The 17,634-nt window shown below is 38.6% G+C and overlaps 1 protein-coding gene across 3 annotated transcripts in view; it reads right to left on the bottom strand.

Moving 5' to 3' along the window:
- Positions 1–17,634, bottom strand: part of SMAD4 (SMAD family member 4) — a 74,856-nt gene that overhangs the window by 19,141 nt on the left and 38,081 nt on the right. For all 3 annotated transcript variants that reach the window (XR_009545082.1, XM_060173894.1, XM_060173895.1), the window contains exon 8: positions 16,322–16,372. Coding sequence is in view for 2 of the 3 variants with exons in the window: in XM_060173894.1 (XP_060029877.1) it covers positions 16,322–16,372 (51 nt within the window). In the remaining variant the exon portion in view is untranslated. The remainder of the gene's footprint in view (positions 1–16,321; positions 16,373–17,634) is intronic.

The following is a 17,634-nucleotide window of genomic DNA, read 5'->3' as shown; positions in this document are numbered from 1 at the left end:
AAAAAAACCTGATTAGGTTTTTCTCATTTTTATTTGAATACAATTATATAACTACACAAATGAAAATTCCTTGATTTTTTTTTTAATAGTTTAACAGACATTTGTGGAGTACCTAATGTTTTACAACAAATCAAATCAATCTGTGATGAATACACATTCCTTTAATACATATGATTATTAACAAAACATGAAATCTAAGACTATCCTCCTAAAGTATCCTAAAGAGGCCATTTTTTTCTTTTTTTTAATATATTTTTTTATTTTTCCCTTTTGTTGCCCTTGTTTTTTATTGTTGTTGTTGATGCCATTGTTATTGGATAGGACAGAGAGAAATGGGGAGAGGAGGGGAAAACAGAGGGGGGGAGAGAAAGATAGACACCTGCAGACCTGCTTCACTGCCTGTGAAGAGACTCCCCTGCAGGTGGGGAGCCGGGGGCTCGAACCCAGATCCTTACATGGGTCCTTGCATTTTGAGCCACGTGCGCTTAACCCACTGCACTACCACCCAACTCCCGAAAGAGGCCATTTTTAAATATTTTTGAAGTTTTTCTAATAGTTAAGTACTTGACATCACATTGCATGGACAAGTGGAAACTTGCCACATAGTGATTGAAGCTAACGCTACAATCTAAGATAACAATACTCAATATTTTGGCAGTAAAAACAAGACTAGTAAAATCACTTATAAGAGGTCTTCAAGCAGTCGATCCAAATGGTAAATTCCATTACAGGTACTGAAGTCGCAAATATTTATAATACTAAGCTTTTTTTTTTTATTACCAGGTTCATACTAAGAGCACTATCCAAATGTAAAGTTACTTCAGTGAGCAAAACACATATTTCCACAAGAATCAATTCAAGGAGAAGAAAAGTATAAACTACAGGCTTAAATAAGAAAAATATATCTTTATCATCATGAATTGCAACTTATGCAAATATGCTTAGCCTTGCTTTATTACTTCTCAATCACCAAAAAATTTTGTTTGTTTTCCTAAGAGTTCTGACACTACATAACAACGGAAGTCACATAATGCTCCACTTCTGAACAGGTTCAGTGAGTTAACCTGCTAGTATTAGAAAAAAAGAATTTTTTAAAAAAATGTTATTTATTTATTATTGGATAGAGACAGAGAGAACTTGAGAGGGGAGGGGGAAATAGAAAGGAAGAGAAACAGAGAAACACTTGTAGCCCTGTTTCACCACTTGTGAAGCTTTCCCCTAGCAGGTGGGGACCAGGTCTTGAACCTGGGTCCTTGCACTGTAATGTGTGTGGTTAACTAGGTGCGTCACCACTTGGCCCTCTAGAAAAAAGAATTTTAAGAGATTTTTAGCTTTAAAAAAAAAGGGGAGTCAGGTGATAGCAGCGGGTTAAGCACACGTGGCGTAAAGCGCAAAGACCGGCATAATGATCCCACAGTTGGAGCCCCTGGCTCCCCACCAGTAGGGGAGTTGCTTCACAAGCAGTGAAGCAGGTCTGCAGGTGTCTATCTTTCTTTCCCCCTCTGTCTTCCCCTCCTCTCTCCATTTCCCTCTGTCCTATCCAACAACAATAATAACTACAACAATCAAGCAACAAGTGCAACAAAAGGGAATAAATAAAAATTTAAAAAATTTTTTAAAAATGACTTGCACCACAGAACAAGGCTATAAAAAAGTCATTTCGTAAGGTTTTCTGTTTTGGTTTTTAATTGTTTTGTCATCAACAAAGTTTTATCATTCAGAGTCAACTCTTTTTACCTCTTTCATGTAGACAGCAAGGGAAAGACACCATGGCACCAAAGGAGAGAATTCTTTTTCTTTTTAATTTAAATTTTTATGACTACAGGTTAATAGGAGTGTACATAAACACCATTCCCACCTCCAAAAGACTGTGTCCCATCCCATCCTCCCTGCCCCCTCTACCCCAACCTGTGAAGCCCAACATCTGCCCTCACCTTCCACCCAGAGATTTTTACATTGGTGCCTACTCCAAACTCAGTCAAATTCTGCTTTGAGTTTCCCTTTGAGTTGAGGATTCTTTTTTTTTAATTAAACTTTTTTTTTTGTTATTGGATAGAGAGAGAAATTGAGAGAGAAGGGGAGATAGAGAGGAAGAGAGACAGAGAGATGCCTGCAGACCTGCTTCACTGCCTGTGAAGTGACTCCTCCCCTGCAGGTAGGGAGCTGGGGCTTGAACCAGGATCCTTACCGGTCCTTGCACTTAACCCGCTGTGCTACCGCCCAACTCCCCGAGTTGAGGATTCTTAAAGCTTGGGAAAGCAGGATGAAGAAATTACTCTGTGAAGACAGTAAAGCACTGGAAGTAGTCTAAGTGGATTCCTGAGAATTTGGTGACAAAATTGGGATACAAAGTTCTATGTGAAAAACCTTTGTACTTCACTCTTAACTCTACTGTATAATGATTCAGAAAGGAACATTCTTTTTTTAAACAGAAGGTAACAGGAAGTATCCATCAAGGCAATCTGGATCTCATTTTGCTCTTTTGCTCCAAAGACCAATGGCCATATAAGTGACAAGCTTGCACTGCACTAGCAGCAGAATAGTGAGGCATAACTACTCAGCTCAGAGAGGAGATTTTTTAAAGGTATTTTAATTATTATAGAAAGTCTGTTGGATAAGAGGGGTACAATTCTACACAATTCCCACCACCAGAGTTCCGATGATCCTGGGTGCATACTCCCAAAGGGATAAAGTGTAGAGAGGAGTTTCTTAATGCCTCGATTCGTTTGAAAGGCAGTGGGATTGTGATATATTTGTTAACTTTGTTATTTTTACTTTCTGATTGCTAAGTTAGAGAAGTTGAGCAGACCTCATGAAATCTATGGAATTTCAGCAAGTTTTAAAAGACTGAGCTAACAACATGAAAATTTTTAAAGAACTTAGCTAAGTGGCCCAGGAAGTAGAGCAGTGAAGAAAGTGTGGAACCCTCAAGTATGAGGTGCAAGTTCAGTTCTTAGAAGCCCATGTACCAGAATGATATTCTTTCTTTTTCTCAAACAAATCTTAAATGACAAAATAACTTAGGTAAATGTTTTTATAATGAGGAAATGTATTACAAAGAAGTTTTACCAAATAAAATTTTGATTATCAATATAATAAAAAATGTTAAGTCTTCAGGTCCAGGTGGTGGCGCACCTAGTTAAGTGCACATTACAATGCACAAGGACCTGGGTTCGAGGTCCTGGTCCCCACCTGCAGGGGGAAACTTTACAAGTGGTGAGCAGTGTTGCAAGTATCTCTCTGCTACTCTCCCTATTACCCCTTTCCCTCTCAATTTCTGGCTGTCTCTATCAAATACATGAATAAAGATAATAAATTTTTTTTTAAATAAATATAAGTCTTCCATCATGGTCCTAGTCAGGGAACTCTGGGATTCCCATATAGATATGATGGGCCCAGACCTCTAACAGATCCCTCTCTCCACTATCACTTGTCATCTCCATTAGGAACAACATCATAAACACTCTTGTGGGCCTCTACAGGACATTGCCCTCAGTGTAGAACAAGAGTGGTAGAAACTGCCCCACTCTCCATAGGGAGTCTGGGTCAACACACTCTGTCACTAGAGGAAGACTGGTCCTGAAATGAGTGCAGCCTAGAATGTTTCTAGCTATGACCTTGGAATTCAAACTCAGACTGACAGGGATGCAGATGTTACACAGGTTCCTGTGATAAATATGAATAGACATGGACCAGAAGTCAGATCGATGGGGGTTACAGTTAGTGGTATTATATACTTTTCCCATATTTGGGAGCTTCTCTCTGCCCTGATCCAGCTTTCTAGTCCTAATCTCAATTCTGACACCATCTTCCCAGACAATATTCTTAGTCCACCTGCATGTTAGCTGTTGAGCTCAGGCAAAAATTAGTAAAGTCAGAGGCCCCTTAGAATATCCCAAAATAGGGGGCCGGGCGGTAGCGCAGCAGGTTAAGCACATGTGGCACAAAGCGCAAGGACCGGCATGAGGATCCCGGTTCGAGCCCCTGGCTCCCCACCTGCAGGGGAGCTGCTTCACAGGCGGTGAAGCAGGTTTACAGGTGTCTATCTTTCTCTCCCCCTCTGTCTTCCCCTCCTCTCTTCATTTTTCTCTGTCCTATCCAACAACGAACAATATCAAGAACAACAATAATAACCACAACAAGGGCAACAAAAGGGGGAAAAATAGCCTCAAGAAGCAGTGGATTCAAGGTGCAGGCACCAAGCCCCAGCAATAACCCTGGAGGCATAAAAAAAAAAAAAAGAATATCCCTAAAATAGATTTCCTAGCTCCTTCCAATATGAAGACCCCAAATCTCATCTGTTATACAATTACAGAAGCCAAAACTCCTACCTTCTGCATCCCATAATGATCCATACTACCAAAAGGATAAAGAATAGGGAACCTCCCAATGGAGGGGATGGAATACAGAACTCTGGTGGTGGGAACTGTATAAAATTATACCCCAGGAGTTGGGCGGTAGTGCAACGGATTAAGTGCAGGTGGCACAAAGCGCAAGGACCAGCATAAGGATCCCAGTTCCAGCTTCCGGCTCCCCACCTGCAGGGGAGGTGCTTCACAAGTGGTGAAGCAGGTCTGCAGGTATCTATCTTTCTCTCCCCCTTTCTGTCTTCCCTTCCTCTCTCCATTTCTCTCTATCCTATCTAACAACAACGGCATCAATAACAACAATAAAACAACAAGGGCAACAAAAGGGAATAAATATTTTTTTAAAAAGAATTGTACCCCTCTTATACTGCAATCTTGTCAATCATTATTAACTCACTAATAAAAAATTATTTAGAAATGTAAGTCTTCAAGGAATTATCTTCAATTTCTGAAATAAAAATCATTCAAAAAAGTAAGCAATTTGAAAAAGCACCTAGGAAACCCATGGTGAGTCTGATCTTAAAATTCCTCCCCTTATTCAAATCTGAACAAGATGCCATTAGAGAATCTTTCATGAATACAAAGACACTATCTTCAGTGGGAAAGAAAAAGACAGGTTGGGAGTATGGTTCGACCTGTCAACGCCCATGTTCAGCAGGGAAGCAATTACAGAAGCCAGATCTTCAACCTTCTGCATCCCACAATGACCTTGGGTCCATACTCCTAGAGGGTTAAATAGGAAAGCTATCAGGGGAGGGGATGGGATATAGGGGATACAGAGTTCTGGTGGTGGGAATTGTGTGAAGTTGTACCCCTCTTATCCTACAGTTTAGTCAATGTTTCCTTTTTATAAATAAAAAATCTTAAAAAAAAAGAAGTACAACCTGATTTATAAATTTGTAGACTTCAAATCCACCTGTGAACTACTGAACAATCTCAAGGATACCTACGAAACTCTTCACTAATTTGTAGTTAATATTGAAGTTTATGAATATATCTTAGTTTTAATAGAAAGAAAATACGATGCTCATGATAATGAACAGAAGTGTTTAAGCTTTAAAAAAAATGTGCTTAGTTATCAAAGCATAGAAATCACCAAATCGGGAGTCGGGCGGCAGTGCAGCGAGTTAAGCATTGGTGGTGGAAAGTGGAAGGACACGCGGAAAGCAGAAGGACACGCGTGAGGATCACGCTTTGAGCCCCCGGCTCCCCACCTACAGGGGAGGCGCTTCACAGGAGGTGAAGCAGGTCTGCAGGTGTCTTTCCCTCCCCCTCTCTGTCTTCCCCTCCTCTCTCCATTTCTGTCATATCCAACAACGACAACATAAATAACTACAACAATAAAACAACAAGGGCAACAAAAGGGAATAAATAAATTTTAAAAAAAATAAAGGGAGTCAGGCAGTAGCGCAGCGGGTTAAGCACACATGGCGCAAAGCACAAGGACGGGGTAAGAATCCCGGTTCGAGTTCCCGGCTCCCCACCTGCAGGGGAGTCGCTTCACAGGCGGTGAAGCAGGTCTGTAGGTATCTTTCTCTCTCCCTCTCTGTCTTCCCCTCCTTGCTCCATTTCTTTCTGTCCTAACAATGGCGACATCAATAACTACAACAATAATAAAAAACAAGGGCAATAAAAAGGAAAATAAATATATAAATATATTAAAAAAATAAAAAGAAAAAAGAAATCACCAAATCAGGGAGTCGGAGGGTAGCGCAGCAGGTTAAGAGCATGTGGCGTGAAGCGCAAGGACTGGCATAAGGATCCTGATTCGAGCCCCCGACTCTGGGGAGTCGCTTCACAGGTGGTGAAGCAAGTCTGCAGGGGTCCTTCTCTCCCACTCTCTGTCTTCCCCTCCTCTCTCCATTTCTCTCTGTCCTATCTAACAATGACATCAATAACAACAATAAAAAGAACAAGAAAGGCAACAAAAGGGGAAATAAATTTTTTTTAAAAATTAAAAAAAGAAAGAAATCACCACATCTATGGTCTGTCTGAAATCTGTAATTCTAAGGTAATCACAAATACTAATTAGTTTAAAATTTTACAATTTTTACCTATATCTCCTAAAATATTTCTGCATAGTTTTAAAATGATTTCTAAAAATACTTACTATAGGTTATTCATATATTAAACCACTTAAAATGTTTGTTTTACATGATATCTGAGGGATACGCATATTTCTAAACTATATGATCTTAAGTCTGTGACATAATTGTTTTAACACTACTTAATCAGACTTGAAGGAATTTCACTTTGATTTCATTCCAACTCATTCATAACAGTGGTAATACATGCAAATTTAGTAGGATTAGGACATGCTAGATTAACATAGGATCTGAAAGCATTGGGTAGGCTACAAGTGACTAAGAAAGTCTTGCCAACAGTAGTGTTCTTGAGTTGGGTCTTCAACATCAATAGTATGACACAGTTAGGAGGGTGTGTGATAACTGGCAGAAAGTTACAGTTTCTATCTGCATGAATCGCTCTGTTGAGTCTCTTGAGTGCTTTTACCTGGCAGCTAGCTTTCCCCCAGAGTGGTGGTCAGGAAAACCAGGACAGAGTCTCAGATTTTTTTTTTTTTAAACTTTCTCAGGGGAGAGGACTACACACGAATGTGATTACCAGCAGGGAAAAATCAACGCAGACCATATTTCTGCTCATCCCACACCCTCCAGATAAGGTCTTCCTTCAGAAGCCTGCTTATCCTCACCCCAGCCCACCATCCTCCATAAAGCTGTATGAACAGTGAGACACTCAAGTTGCAAGGAGTCGCTACTGTCTCTCAATGATGTTCCCTGGAGTCAACAAAAACTCTCTTTCTCTGGACACTATATTTCCTATCCTTATCAAAATATATCTACTTACATGCAAATTGAAACACTGATATAATGACCTTGTTTATATAGAAACAAGTAAAAGTACAGTGTTTAGGGATGAATTTACTGTCAAAGAGCAAAAAAAAATCACTAAAAGCAGAACAGTGGTCACCTGTGGAGGAACAGAAGAGTACAGTAAAGGTTTCTGATTAGGACCAAAGGCCTGGACAAAGTTTCTAGCAAGTGCCACACATCTAAGGCCTCTCCGGAAGGTGGTGTTAATGTTGTTCATTAAAATGATGGTTTATTTCAATTTCTTTGAGTAGTGGCTCATAATTTTCAGTATACAAGTCTTTCACTTCCTTGGTTAGATTTACTCCTAGATATTTTATTGTTTTTGTTGCTATAGTAAAAGGAACTGATTTCTGGATTTCAATTTCTTCTTAGTGTTTGCATACAGGAATGCCACTGACTTTTGAATGTTGATTTTATAGCCTGACACCTTACTGTATTGCCTGATGATACCCAAAAGCTTCTTGCTGGATTCCTTAGGATTTTCCATGTATACTATCATGTCATCTGCAAATAAAGAGAGTTTGACTTCTTCTCTTCCAATCTGTATCCCTTTAATTCCTTGCTCCTGCCTGATTGCTATGGCAAGAACTTCCAACACTATGTTGAATAGTAGTGGTGATAGTGGGCAGCCCTGTCTAGTACCTGATCTGAGTGGAAATGCTTCCAATTTTTCACCATTGAGTATGATGTTGGCTGTAGGTGTGCTACATACAGACTTCACTATGTTCAGGAATTTTCCATCTATTCCCATTTTTTGTAGTGTTTTGATCATAAAGGGGTGTTGTATTTTGTCAAAGGCTTTCTCTGCATCTACTGATATGACCATGTGGTTTTTGGTCTTGCTTTTGTTGATGTGGTGGATCACACTGATTGATTTATGTATATTAAACCAACCTTGCATGCCTGGGATAAACCCCACTTGGTCATGATGAACAATCTTTTTGATATACTGCTGTATCCGGTTGGCTAGAATTTTGTTTAATATTTTCGCATCTATGTTCATCAGAGATATTGGTCTGTAGTTTTCTTTTTTGGTTGTGTCCCTGTCTGCTTTTGGTATCAGGGTGATGTTGGCTTCATAAGCTGGCAGGGAGTATTCCAGTGTCTTCAATCTTCTGGAAGACTTTTAAAAGTAGAGGTATTAGTTCTTCTTTGAAGGTTTTGTAGAATTCATTTGTAAAACCATCTGGTCCAGGACTTTTATTTTTGGGGAGATTTTTGATAACTGTTTCAATTTCATTAGCTGTGATGGGCCTGTTCATGTTATCTACTTCCTCTTTACTTAGTTTTGGAAGTTGGTAGGTATCTAGGAAATCGTCCATTTCTTCCAGGTTCTCTAGCTTGGTGGCATATAGTTGTTCATAGAAGCCTCGCATGATATGTTGAATTTCTGCAGTGTCTGTTGTGATATCTCCTCTTTCATTTACTATCCGATTTATTTGAGTCTTCTTCCTTTTTTGTTTTGTGAGTCTGGCTAAAGGTTTGTCGATTTTGTTTACTCCTTCGAAGAACCAACATTTACTTTTGTTGATCTTTTGTATGGTTTTCCTATTCTCAATGTTATTTATTTCTGCCCTAACTTTAGTGATTTCTGACTTCTAGTTGCTTTAGGGTTCCTTTGTTGTTCTTCTTCTAGGTCTTTAAGATGTGCAATCAGGCTGTTTATTTGTGCTTTTTCTTGTTTCCGAATGTGTGCTTGTATAGCTATGAACTTCCCTCTTAGGACTGCTTTAGCTGTGTCCCAAATATTTTGATAGCTTGTGTCTTCATTTTCATTGAACTCTCGAAACATTTTGATTTCTTCCTTGATTTCCTCTTTGACCCAGAAGTTGTTAAGAAGTGTACTGTTGAGCTTCCACATTTTGGCACTGTTACTAATCTTTTGTTGATTGTTAAGTGTTACTTTAATTCCATTGTGGTCTGAGACGATGCTTGGGATGATTTCAATGCTCTTGAATTGGCTGATGCTGTCTTTGTGGCCTAACATATAGTCTATCCTTGAGAATGACCCATGTGGATTTGAGTAAAATGTGTATTCCAGTTTCTTGGGATGAATGACTCTGAAAATGTCCAATAGTTCTAGTTTATCTATCTCTTCATTTAGCTCCCTTATGTTTTTATTGATTTTCTGCCTGGATGATCTGTCAAGTTGAGAGAGTGGGGTGTTGAAGTCCCCTACTATGATTGTGTTACTGTTAATATATTGCTGTAGCTCTTTCAGTAGAAGTTTGATGTATTTAGATGGCTTCTCATTGGGTGCATAGATGTTAATAATTGTTAAGTCCTCTTGATTGACTGATCCTCTGAGCATTAAGTAGTGTCCATTCCTATCTTGTATACTGAAAATTATGAGTCACTACTCAAAGAAATTGAAAAAGACACAAAGAAGTGGAAAGATATTCCATGTTCATGGGTTGGAAGAATTAACATCATCAAAATGAATATATTACCCAGAACCATCTACAAATTTAATGCTATCCTCATCAAGATCCCAAGCTCATTTTTTAGGAGAATAGAAAAAATGCTACAAATGTTTATCTGGAACCAGAAAAAACCTAGAATTGCCAAAACAATCTTGAAGAAAAAGAACAGAACCGGAGGCATCACACTCCCAGATCTCAAACTATATTATAGGGCCGCTGTCATCAAAACTGCTTGGTACTGGAACATGAATAGACACACTGACAAGTGGAATAGAATTGAGAGCCCAGAAATGAGGCCCCACACCTATGGACATCTAATCTTTGACAAAGGGGCCCAGACTATTACATGGGGAAAGCAGAGTCTCTTCAATAAATGGTGTTGGAAACAATGGGTTGAAACATGCAGAAGAATGAAACTGAACCACTGTATTTCACCAAATACAAAAGTTAATTCCAAGTGGATCAAGGACTTGGATGTTAGACCACAAACTATCAAATACTTAGAGTAAAATATTGGCAGAACTCTTTTCCACATGAATTTTAAAGACATTTTCAATGAAACGAATCCGATTACAAAGAAGACTAAGGCAAGTATAAACCTATGGGACTACATCAAATTAAAAAGCTTCTTCACAGCTAAAGAAACCACTACCCAAACCAAGAGACCCCTCACAGAATGGGAGAAGATCTTTACATGCCATACATCAGACAAGAGTTTAATAACCAACATATATAAAGAGCTTTCCAAACTCAACAACAAGACAACAGATAACCCCATCCAAAAATGGGGAGAGGACATGGACAGAATATTCACCACAGAAGAGATCCAAAAGGCCGAGAAACACATGAAAAAATGCTCCAAGCCTCTGATTGTCAGAGAAATGCAAATAAAGACAACAATGAGATATCACTTCACTCCTGTGAGAATGTCATACATCAGAAAAGGTAACAGCAGCAAATGCTGGAGAGGGTGTGGGGTCAAAGGAACCCTCCTACACTGTTGGTGGGAATACAAATTGGTCCAGCCTCTGTGGAGAACAGTCTGGAGAACTCTCAGAAGGCTAGAAATGGACCTACCCTATGATCCTGCAATTCCTCTCCTAGGGATATATCCTAAGGAACCCAACACATCTATCGAAAAATATCTGTGTACACATGTTTTTGGCAGCACAATTTGTAATAGCCAAAACCTGGAAACAACCCAGGTGTCCAACAACAGATGAGTGGCTGAGCAAGTTGTGGTATATATACACAATGGAATACTACTCAGCTGTAAAAAATGGTGATCTTGGATGGACCTTGGATGGACCTTGAAAAAATCATGTTGAGTGAAATAAGTCAGAAACAGAAGGATGAATATGGGATGATCTCACTCTCAGGCAGAAGTTGAAAAACAAGATCAGAAAAGAAAACACAAGTAGAACCTGAAATGGAATTGGCGTATCGCGTCAATGTAAAAGACTCTGGGGTGGGTGGGTGGGTGGGGAGAATACAGGTCCATGAAGGATGATAAATGACATAGTGGGGGTTGTATTGTTAAATGGGAAACTGGGGACTGTTACGCATGTACAAACTATTGTATTTACTGTTGAATGTAAAACATTAATTCCCCAATAAAGAAATAAATTTTAAAAAATCAAAAAAAATGATGGTTTATATGCTTTTCTGCATATTGCGATTTCTAAAATAGCAAGGATCTTTGACCTACAGGAACGCTTAAAATAACAAATAACACACTGAAAATACACTAATGATGATAGTTTTAATAAATATGTACAGCTAAAAATGTTTCTTCAGGGGCTGAGATACAGGCAAGAAGATATGCCATAACATGCATAAGGTCCTGGGTTTGAGTCCTAGCACTTCATGGGAGCACCATGGACCACATCAGAGGAGCTCCTCAGAGCCTTTCCCTCTCCCTTCCTCCTCCCCCTCTCTCTTTCTGCAGCTGAAGTAAAAAGATTAAGAAAATTGTCCATGGAGCAGAGGAATCACATATACACAAGGTACAAAAGCTAGAGAAAAACAAATAAACAAAACCTCTGTACTGCTATGAGAGCAATAATTTAACTAATAGAGTCAAAGATGAATGCTGGAGGCTTCGAGTTCAATTCTTAGCACTACATGTACCAGACTGGTGTATGTCTTTTGTTTTAACCAGAACACTACTCTGCTCTGTCTGTGGTGGTGCTGGGGACTGAGCCTGGGACTTCCAAGTCTAAGGTATAAAAAGTCTGTTGCTTAAACTGCTGTGCTACTTACTTCCCCAGCCCAGAGTGTTGCTCTATCTTCTGCCTCATGTGAAACTCTCTCATGCATAATAAAATCAATCTTTAAAATAAAGGAATGGGGTGGGTGGTGGTTCACTTTGTTAAAAGTACACACATCACCATGAACAAGGACCAGGGTTCAAGCTCCCACTCCCCACCTGCAGGTGGGAATCTTCATGAGTGGTAAAGCAGATCCTGCAGGTATGCATCTTTCTTCCTCCTTCTCTGTCTTCCCTTCCCCCCTCAGTTTCTCTTTGTTCTATCAAATTAAATTAAATTAAATTAAAAAACAGCACATCCCAGACAGAGAAAGAACTTTACAAACTCTTAAAAGTATCTGCTTATAAAGATAATCCCTTTAACTGTGCTGGTGGGAGTGCAAACTGGTGCAGCCCCTTTGGAAGACTGTATGGAGAGTCCTTAAACAAATAAAAAGGGAGTCACCTTATGACCCAGCAATACCACCTTTAGGCATTCATCCAGTGGACACTCAGACACTAATTTGCAGGGACATATGCAGCCCTATGTTCACAGCTGCATTATTCACAACAGCCAAAGAGTGGAAGCAGCCTAAATGCCCATCAACAGATGACTGGCTAAAGAAATTATGGAATACTACTCTGCAATTAAAAAAAAAATTGTGTCTTTTGGAACAAAATGGACAGAACTGGAGGTGATTATACTTAAGTGAAATTAAGTAAAGAGATAAAAAAAAATAAAACTACCAGATGGTTTCACTCATGTGGAATCTAGAAATCTGACAAACATAAAATTGAGAGAAAAAAAAAAAAAAAGCAAAACCCAGAAGCAAGCAAACTGTTTCTAAGACTTTGTGAGAACTATAGCAGCTACCTTTGGGTGGGAATACAGAATTTTGATGGTAGGTGCGGTGTGGAGCTATCTATACACTGTAATCTTATAATCTTGTGACCTACTTTAATCACAAAGTAAAATTTTTCATACAAAAAATAAAAAAGATAATCTCTTCAATGTTGTTCTACAGATTTATTTATTTGTTTGTTTGTTTGTCTCCAAGGTTACTGCTAGAGCTCAGTGCCTGCACCATGAATCCACTATTCCTGGAGGGTATTTTCCCCCTTTTGTTGCCCTGGTTGTTTTTTTTTCCTTAATCGTTGTGGTTATTATTATTGTTGTTGTCATTGTTGTTGCATAGGACAGAGAGAAATGGAGAGAGATGGGGAAGACAGAGAGAAGAGAAAGACCTGCAGACCTGCTTTCACCACCTGTGAAGCAACGCTTCCTGCAGGTGGGAACCAGGATCCTTACGCCTGTCCTTGCGCTTCACACCACCAGTGCTTAACCCGCCGCACTACCGCCCAGCCTGCTACAGATTTATTTATTTAGGAGCTTGTCTAGCACCATTCAATCACCTGCAGTGACAGAGATCACACTGTGTCCATGCAAGGAATGTGTGCACTGCCCTCTCCGAGCTGCTGCATGATTTACGTAACAGCATTCAATTCTTTTTTTCTTCTTCAGTCTTTTTAAAAAAATATTTATTTATTCCCTTTTGCTGCCCTTGTCGTTTTATTGTTGTAGTTATTATTATTGTCATCATTGTTGTATAGGATAGAGAGAAACGGAGAGAGGAGGGGAAGACAGAGGGGGAAAGAAAGATAGACACCTGCAGACCTGCTTCACCGCCTGTGAAGCGACTCCCCTGCAGGAGGAAAGCCAGGGCCTTGAACAGGAATCCTTACGCTGGTCCTTGCACTTGCCCCACTTGCGCTTAACCCGCTACGCTACAGCCTGACTCCCAACAGCATTCAATTCTTATGTATGTTGCTTTCTTCCTTTTTTTTCTTTCTTTTCCCCTCAGCTTTAAAAGGGATGGGGTAAGACAGGGCGATAGTTCCCCTAGAAGTGTTCTTGCCTTGCCTTGCCAAGCACATGCAAGGACCTGAGTTCAAGTCTCAGCACCATAAGGGAGCATGATGGGCAGAATTAGAGGAATTCTAGGTATGGTGGAGCAATGCTATGTTATTTTCTCCTCCCGCCCCCAAAAGTGAGAAGACTCATCCAGAGTGCTACTCAGTGATGGTGTCACATGTGTATAAGGTCCTGGTCATTGGAAATATGTGTGTTGGTGGAAGGGGCTGCCAGGGACTGGCTCAGACGGTAGAATCAATTTTCTAATACGTGCAGCCCCAAGTTCAATCCTTGAAACCCATGTGCTGAATCTGTGCTCTGGTAAGTCTATCCCTCTTTACCTGATAAATTATAGATCTCTGTTAATAAAAAGAAAATTATGTAGCTCTATTAGAGGAACTAGGTTATCCTTTTAAATAATCATTATCATGACCCAGGAAATATAGCAGTGGCTACAACACTAGACTTGCAAGTATGGGGTCCTAAGTTAAATCACCAGCATCATATAAATCAGAGTGGTGCTCTGGTTTGTTCTCTCTCTTGCTAATAAGTAAATCTTAAAAAAAAAAAAAAAAAGATCTTTGTGGTTACTATAGTTATATATTTTTTAAATACTTACTGGATATTTACAAGCAACACAAATAAGATTTCCTTCAAAAATAACTGGTGATGATATGAAAGAAACAAGTAGGTAAGAGTACAAATAAAATAAAATTGGCAATCATTGAAAACGGTTAAAGTTGGGCCAGGTGGTGGTGTACCTGGTTGAGTTCACAGGTTACAGTGCACAAGGACCCAGGTTCAAGCCCCCAGTCCCCACCTGCAGGGGAGAAGCTTCACGAGTGGTGAAGCAGTGTTGCAGGTGTCTCTCTCCCTCTCTATCATCCCCTTCCCTCTAGATTTCTGGCTGTCTCTATTCAATAAATAAATAAAGATAATAAAAAAATTTATAAGAAAAAGAAGAAAATGGTTAAATTGAGAGATGAGTACAATGGTGATTCCCTATTATGGTGTTCGAACGTCTTCAAAACAATTTTTTAATTGGGGGAATAAAATAAGATGATTCATCAAATTGATGGGATTTACAGTCAACAATATTTATACCCCTTTCCCATATTAGGGAGTTACTCTCTTCCCTGATCCAGTTTCCTGGTCCTTCTGCCAGTCATGACATCACCTCCCCAGACAATAATTAGGATCCACCTGAATATCAGAGTTCAGGCTCAGGCAAAAAAAAAAAAAAAAAAAACTAGTATAGCCACAGGCCCTTTGGAATATAAATAAAATATGCCTACTAGCTATCTACAAAATGGAGGGCCCTCCAACTCTTCATCTGCACTATTCCAGCCTTTAGGTCCATGATTAGTCAACAATTTGTTTGGCTTTGTATGTTAACTCTCTTTTCAACCACCAGGTTCCAGATGCTAGCATGATGCCAACCAGACTTCCCTGGACAGACAACCCCACCAATGTGTCCTGGAGTTCCAATTCCCCAGATCCTCACCCCACTAGGGAAATAGAATGACAGGCTGGGAGTATGGATCGACCTATTAACGCCCATGTTCAGCGGGGAAGCAATTACAGAAGCCAGACCTTCCACCTTCTGTATCCCACAATGACCTTGGGTCCATACTCCCAGAGGCTTAAAGAATAGGAAAGCTATCAGGGGAGGGGATGGGATATAGAGTTCTGGTGGTGGGAACTGTGTGAAGTTGTACCCTTCTTATCCTATGGCTTAGTCAATGTTTCCTTTTTATAAATAAAAAATTAAAAGATGATAATAATAATAAACATCCAGAGATAAGAAAAAAAATAAATTAAATAAAATAAGGTGATTATTGGAACTACATATTTGCAATTTCTTGAGCCAACAAAAATAAATTTGAAAGGACTGAGGGAAGAAAAATAAAATCTATATTTATATTAACAAGCCATTAGTATTTTATTTTCAAACTGTTTTTATAACCTTGATAATTTAAAACATGATATCTAAACAGTGAGTTGAGGAAAATGTACTTTATTTAGTCATCACCCCAAACTTTAATCAGTTGCTAAATTCCTGTTAACCAGAGGTTTCTGCGTCTACTAAGTCACAGTGAATTATTTTTCCCTGTCATCTACTTGATAACACCCTGACTTTTTAAGCTCAACTTTTTACAAGTTGTTCTATTTAGACACCTAGTTTTATTCTACTGCATATTTATGTATTCACTGCTGAAACCAGCATTTTGGTGGTACATTTTAGCTGAAAACACAGTTCTTATCTTTTCTTTGGGAAACAGTTAAAAAGAATCAAATATAGATTATGTGTGACTTTATGAGCTAGTGATAAATTGCTGATTAGTGCTATCGTGAGCAATATACTTAGGTGAAAAGTTACTCTAGTTATATTAAAACATGTGTGTGTGTGTGTGTACACACCTTTCAATTATCATAAAGAAAATTCTACGTACAGGGAATCAATATTGAAGCATACTTACCAGGATGGTTGGAAATGGGTGGCTGGAATGCAAGCTCATTGTGAACTGGCCCTAAAGAAAAGACAATAGAAGTCCCATTTTTATTTATTACAAGTTTTCTAATGCTAAAACTTTTAATAAAACTTAATTGAAATTTAACTACCATACCTCTGGAGCGGCTTAGATCAAGCAATGTCTAAGAACTTAAATGCTTAGTTTAGATTAGTTTATAATTACAACAAGCAAATACTCTTGAATTATTCTGGTGAATAATTTAATGGCTTACATTTTAGCACTATGTGCCAAATGCTATTGAAACAGTTTATAACAGTTCTATATGCAAAATTTAATGTAAATATAAATGAATTATTCATGTAATAAGTCATACAATATAACATAAGGCAACATAATGACAGTTAAAATTGCTAGGTCCATATTCTAAAAGAAAATGTTAATGACTTAATAAGTTAAGGATATTTATATAATGATTAGCAGCTAACATAATTGAGAATTGAGAGATTACTATGTATTAAGACAATGTGGTAACCATCATTCCTCACATGAATCATTAAATTTACTCCTTACAACATCCCTCAAGGTAGATATTACTATATTATTCTTAAGGCTTAGAAATGTTAAGTAACTTGCCCAAGGTCTCTCAAAGCTAAAGGTCCAAATAGACCACTTAACCATTTTGCTGGCCCAGCCATTAAAATTTATATGCTCTTAAAACATGGAAAATCGTAACATAGGTAGGAAAAAAAAAAAAGAAGCAGGATACAACAATATATATACAGTATTAAGCATTGCCCTCCCCCCCACATACACATTTATATATGCCCATTTATATGACTGGAAGGAATACTATGCCAAATTTTAGTAGTGACTATCTTAAGGTAGTGAGCTTTGGGATAATTTTTTATCTTATTTATATAATTTACTGTATTTTCCAAGTTTTCTTTAGTATTATTAGTTTTTAAATGGGAGAAAAAGGGATTTAATATATATTAAAGACTTATACTTTTTATTTAACTAAGCCAAAGGAACAATGTTCTTACTCTAACACTCTAACCTATGGATATCAATAGGCTTTCCTTCCCAATCAAGCCTGCATAGAGCACTGACTGACGGAGTCAACATCTATGTGCCAATGAATGCTGAGTATTATGGTGAGGGATCTTGACACTCAAGGGGTTTCGATCCACTTAGGATGGATACACAGACACATACACAAAGCAAACAAAGTAATGAATGGAAATAGATGAGGTGTTAATGAAACATCTGCAATAGAGAAATGTGCTTAGTAGACATTATTCCTCTAAAACAAAGGTATG

The sequence above is a fragment of the Erinaceus europaeus genome, chromosome 15 (assembly GCF_950295315.1).
Source record: "Erinaceus europaeus chromosome 15, mEriEur2.1, whole genome shotgun sequence".
NCBI lineage: Eukaryota > Metazoa > Chordata > Mammalia > Eulipotyphla > Erinaceidae > Erinaceus > Erinaceus europaeus.
This window is presented reverse-complemented; position numbering and strand designations above follow the sequence as displayed.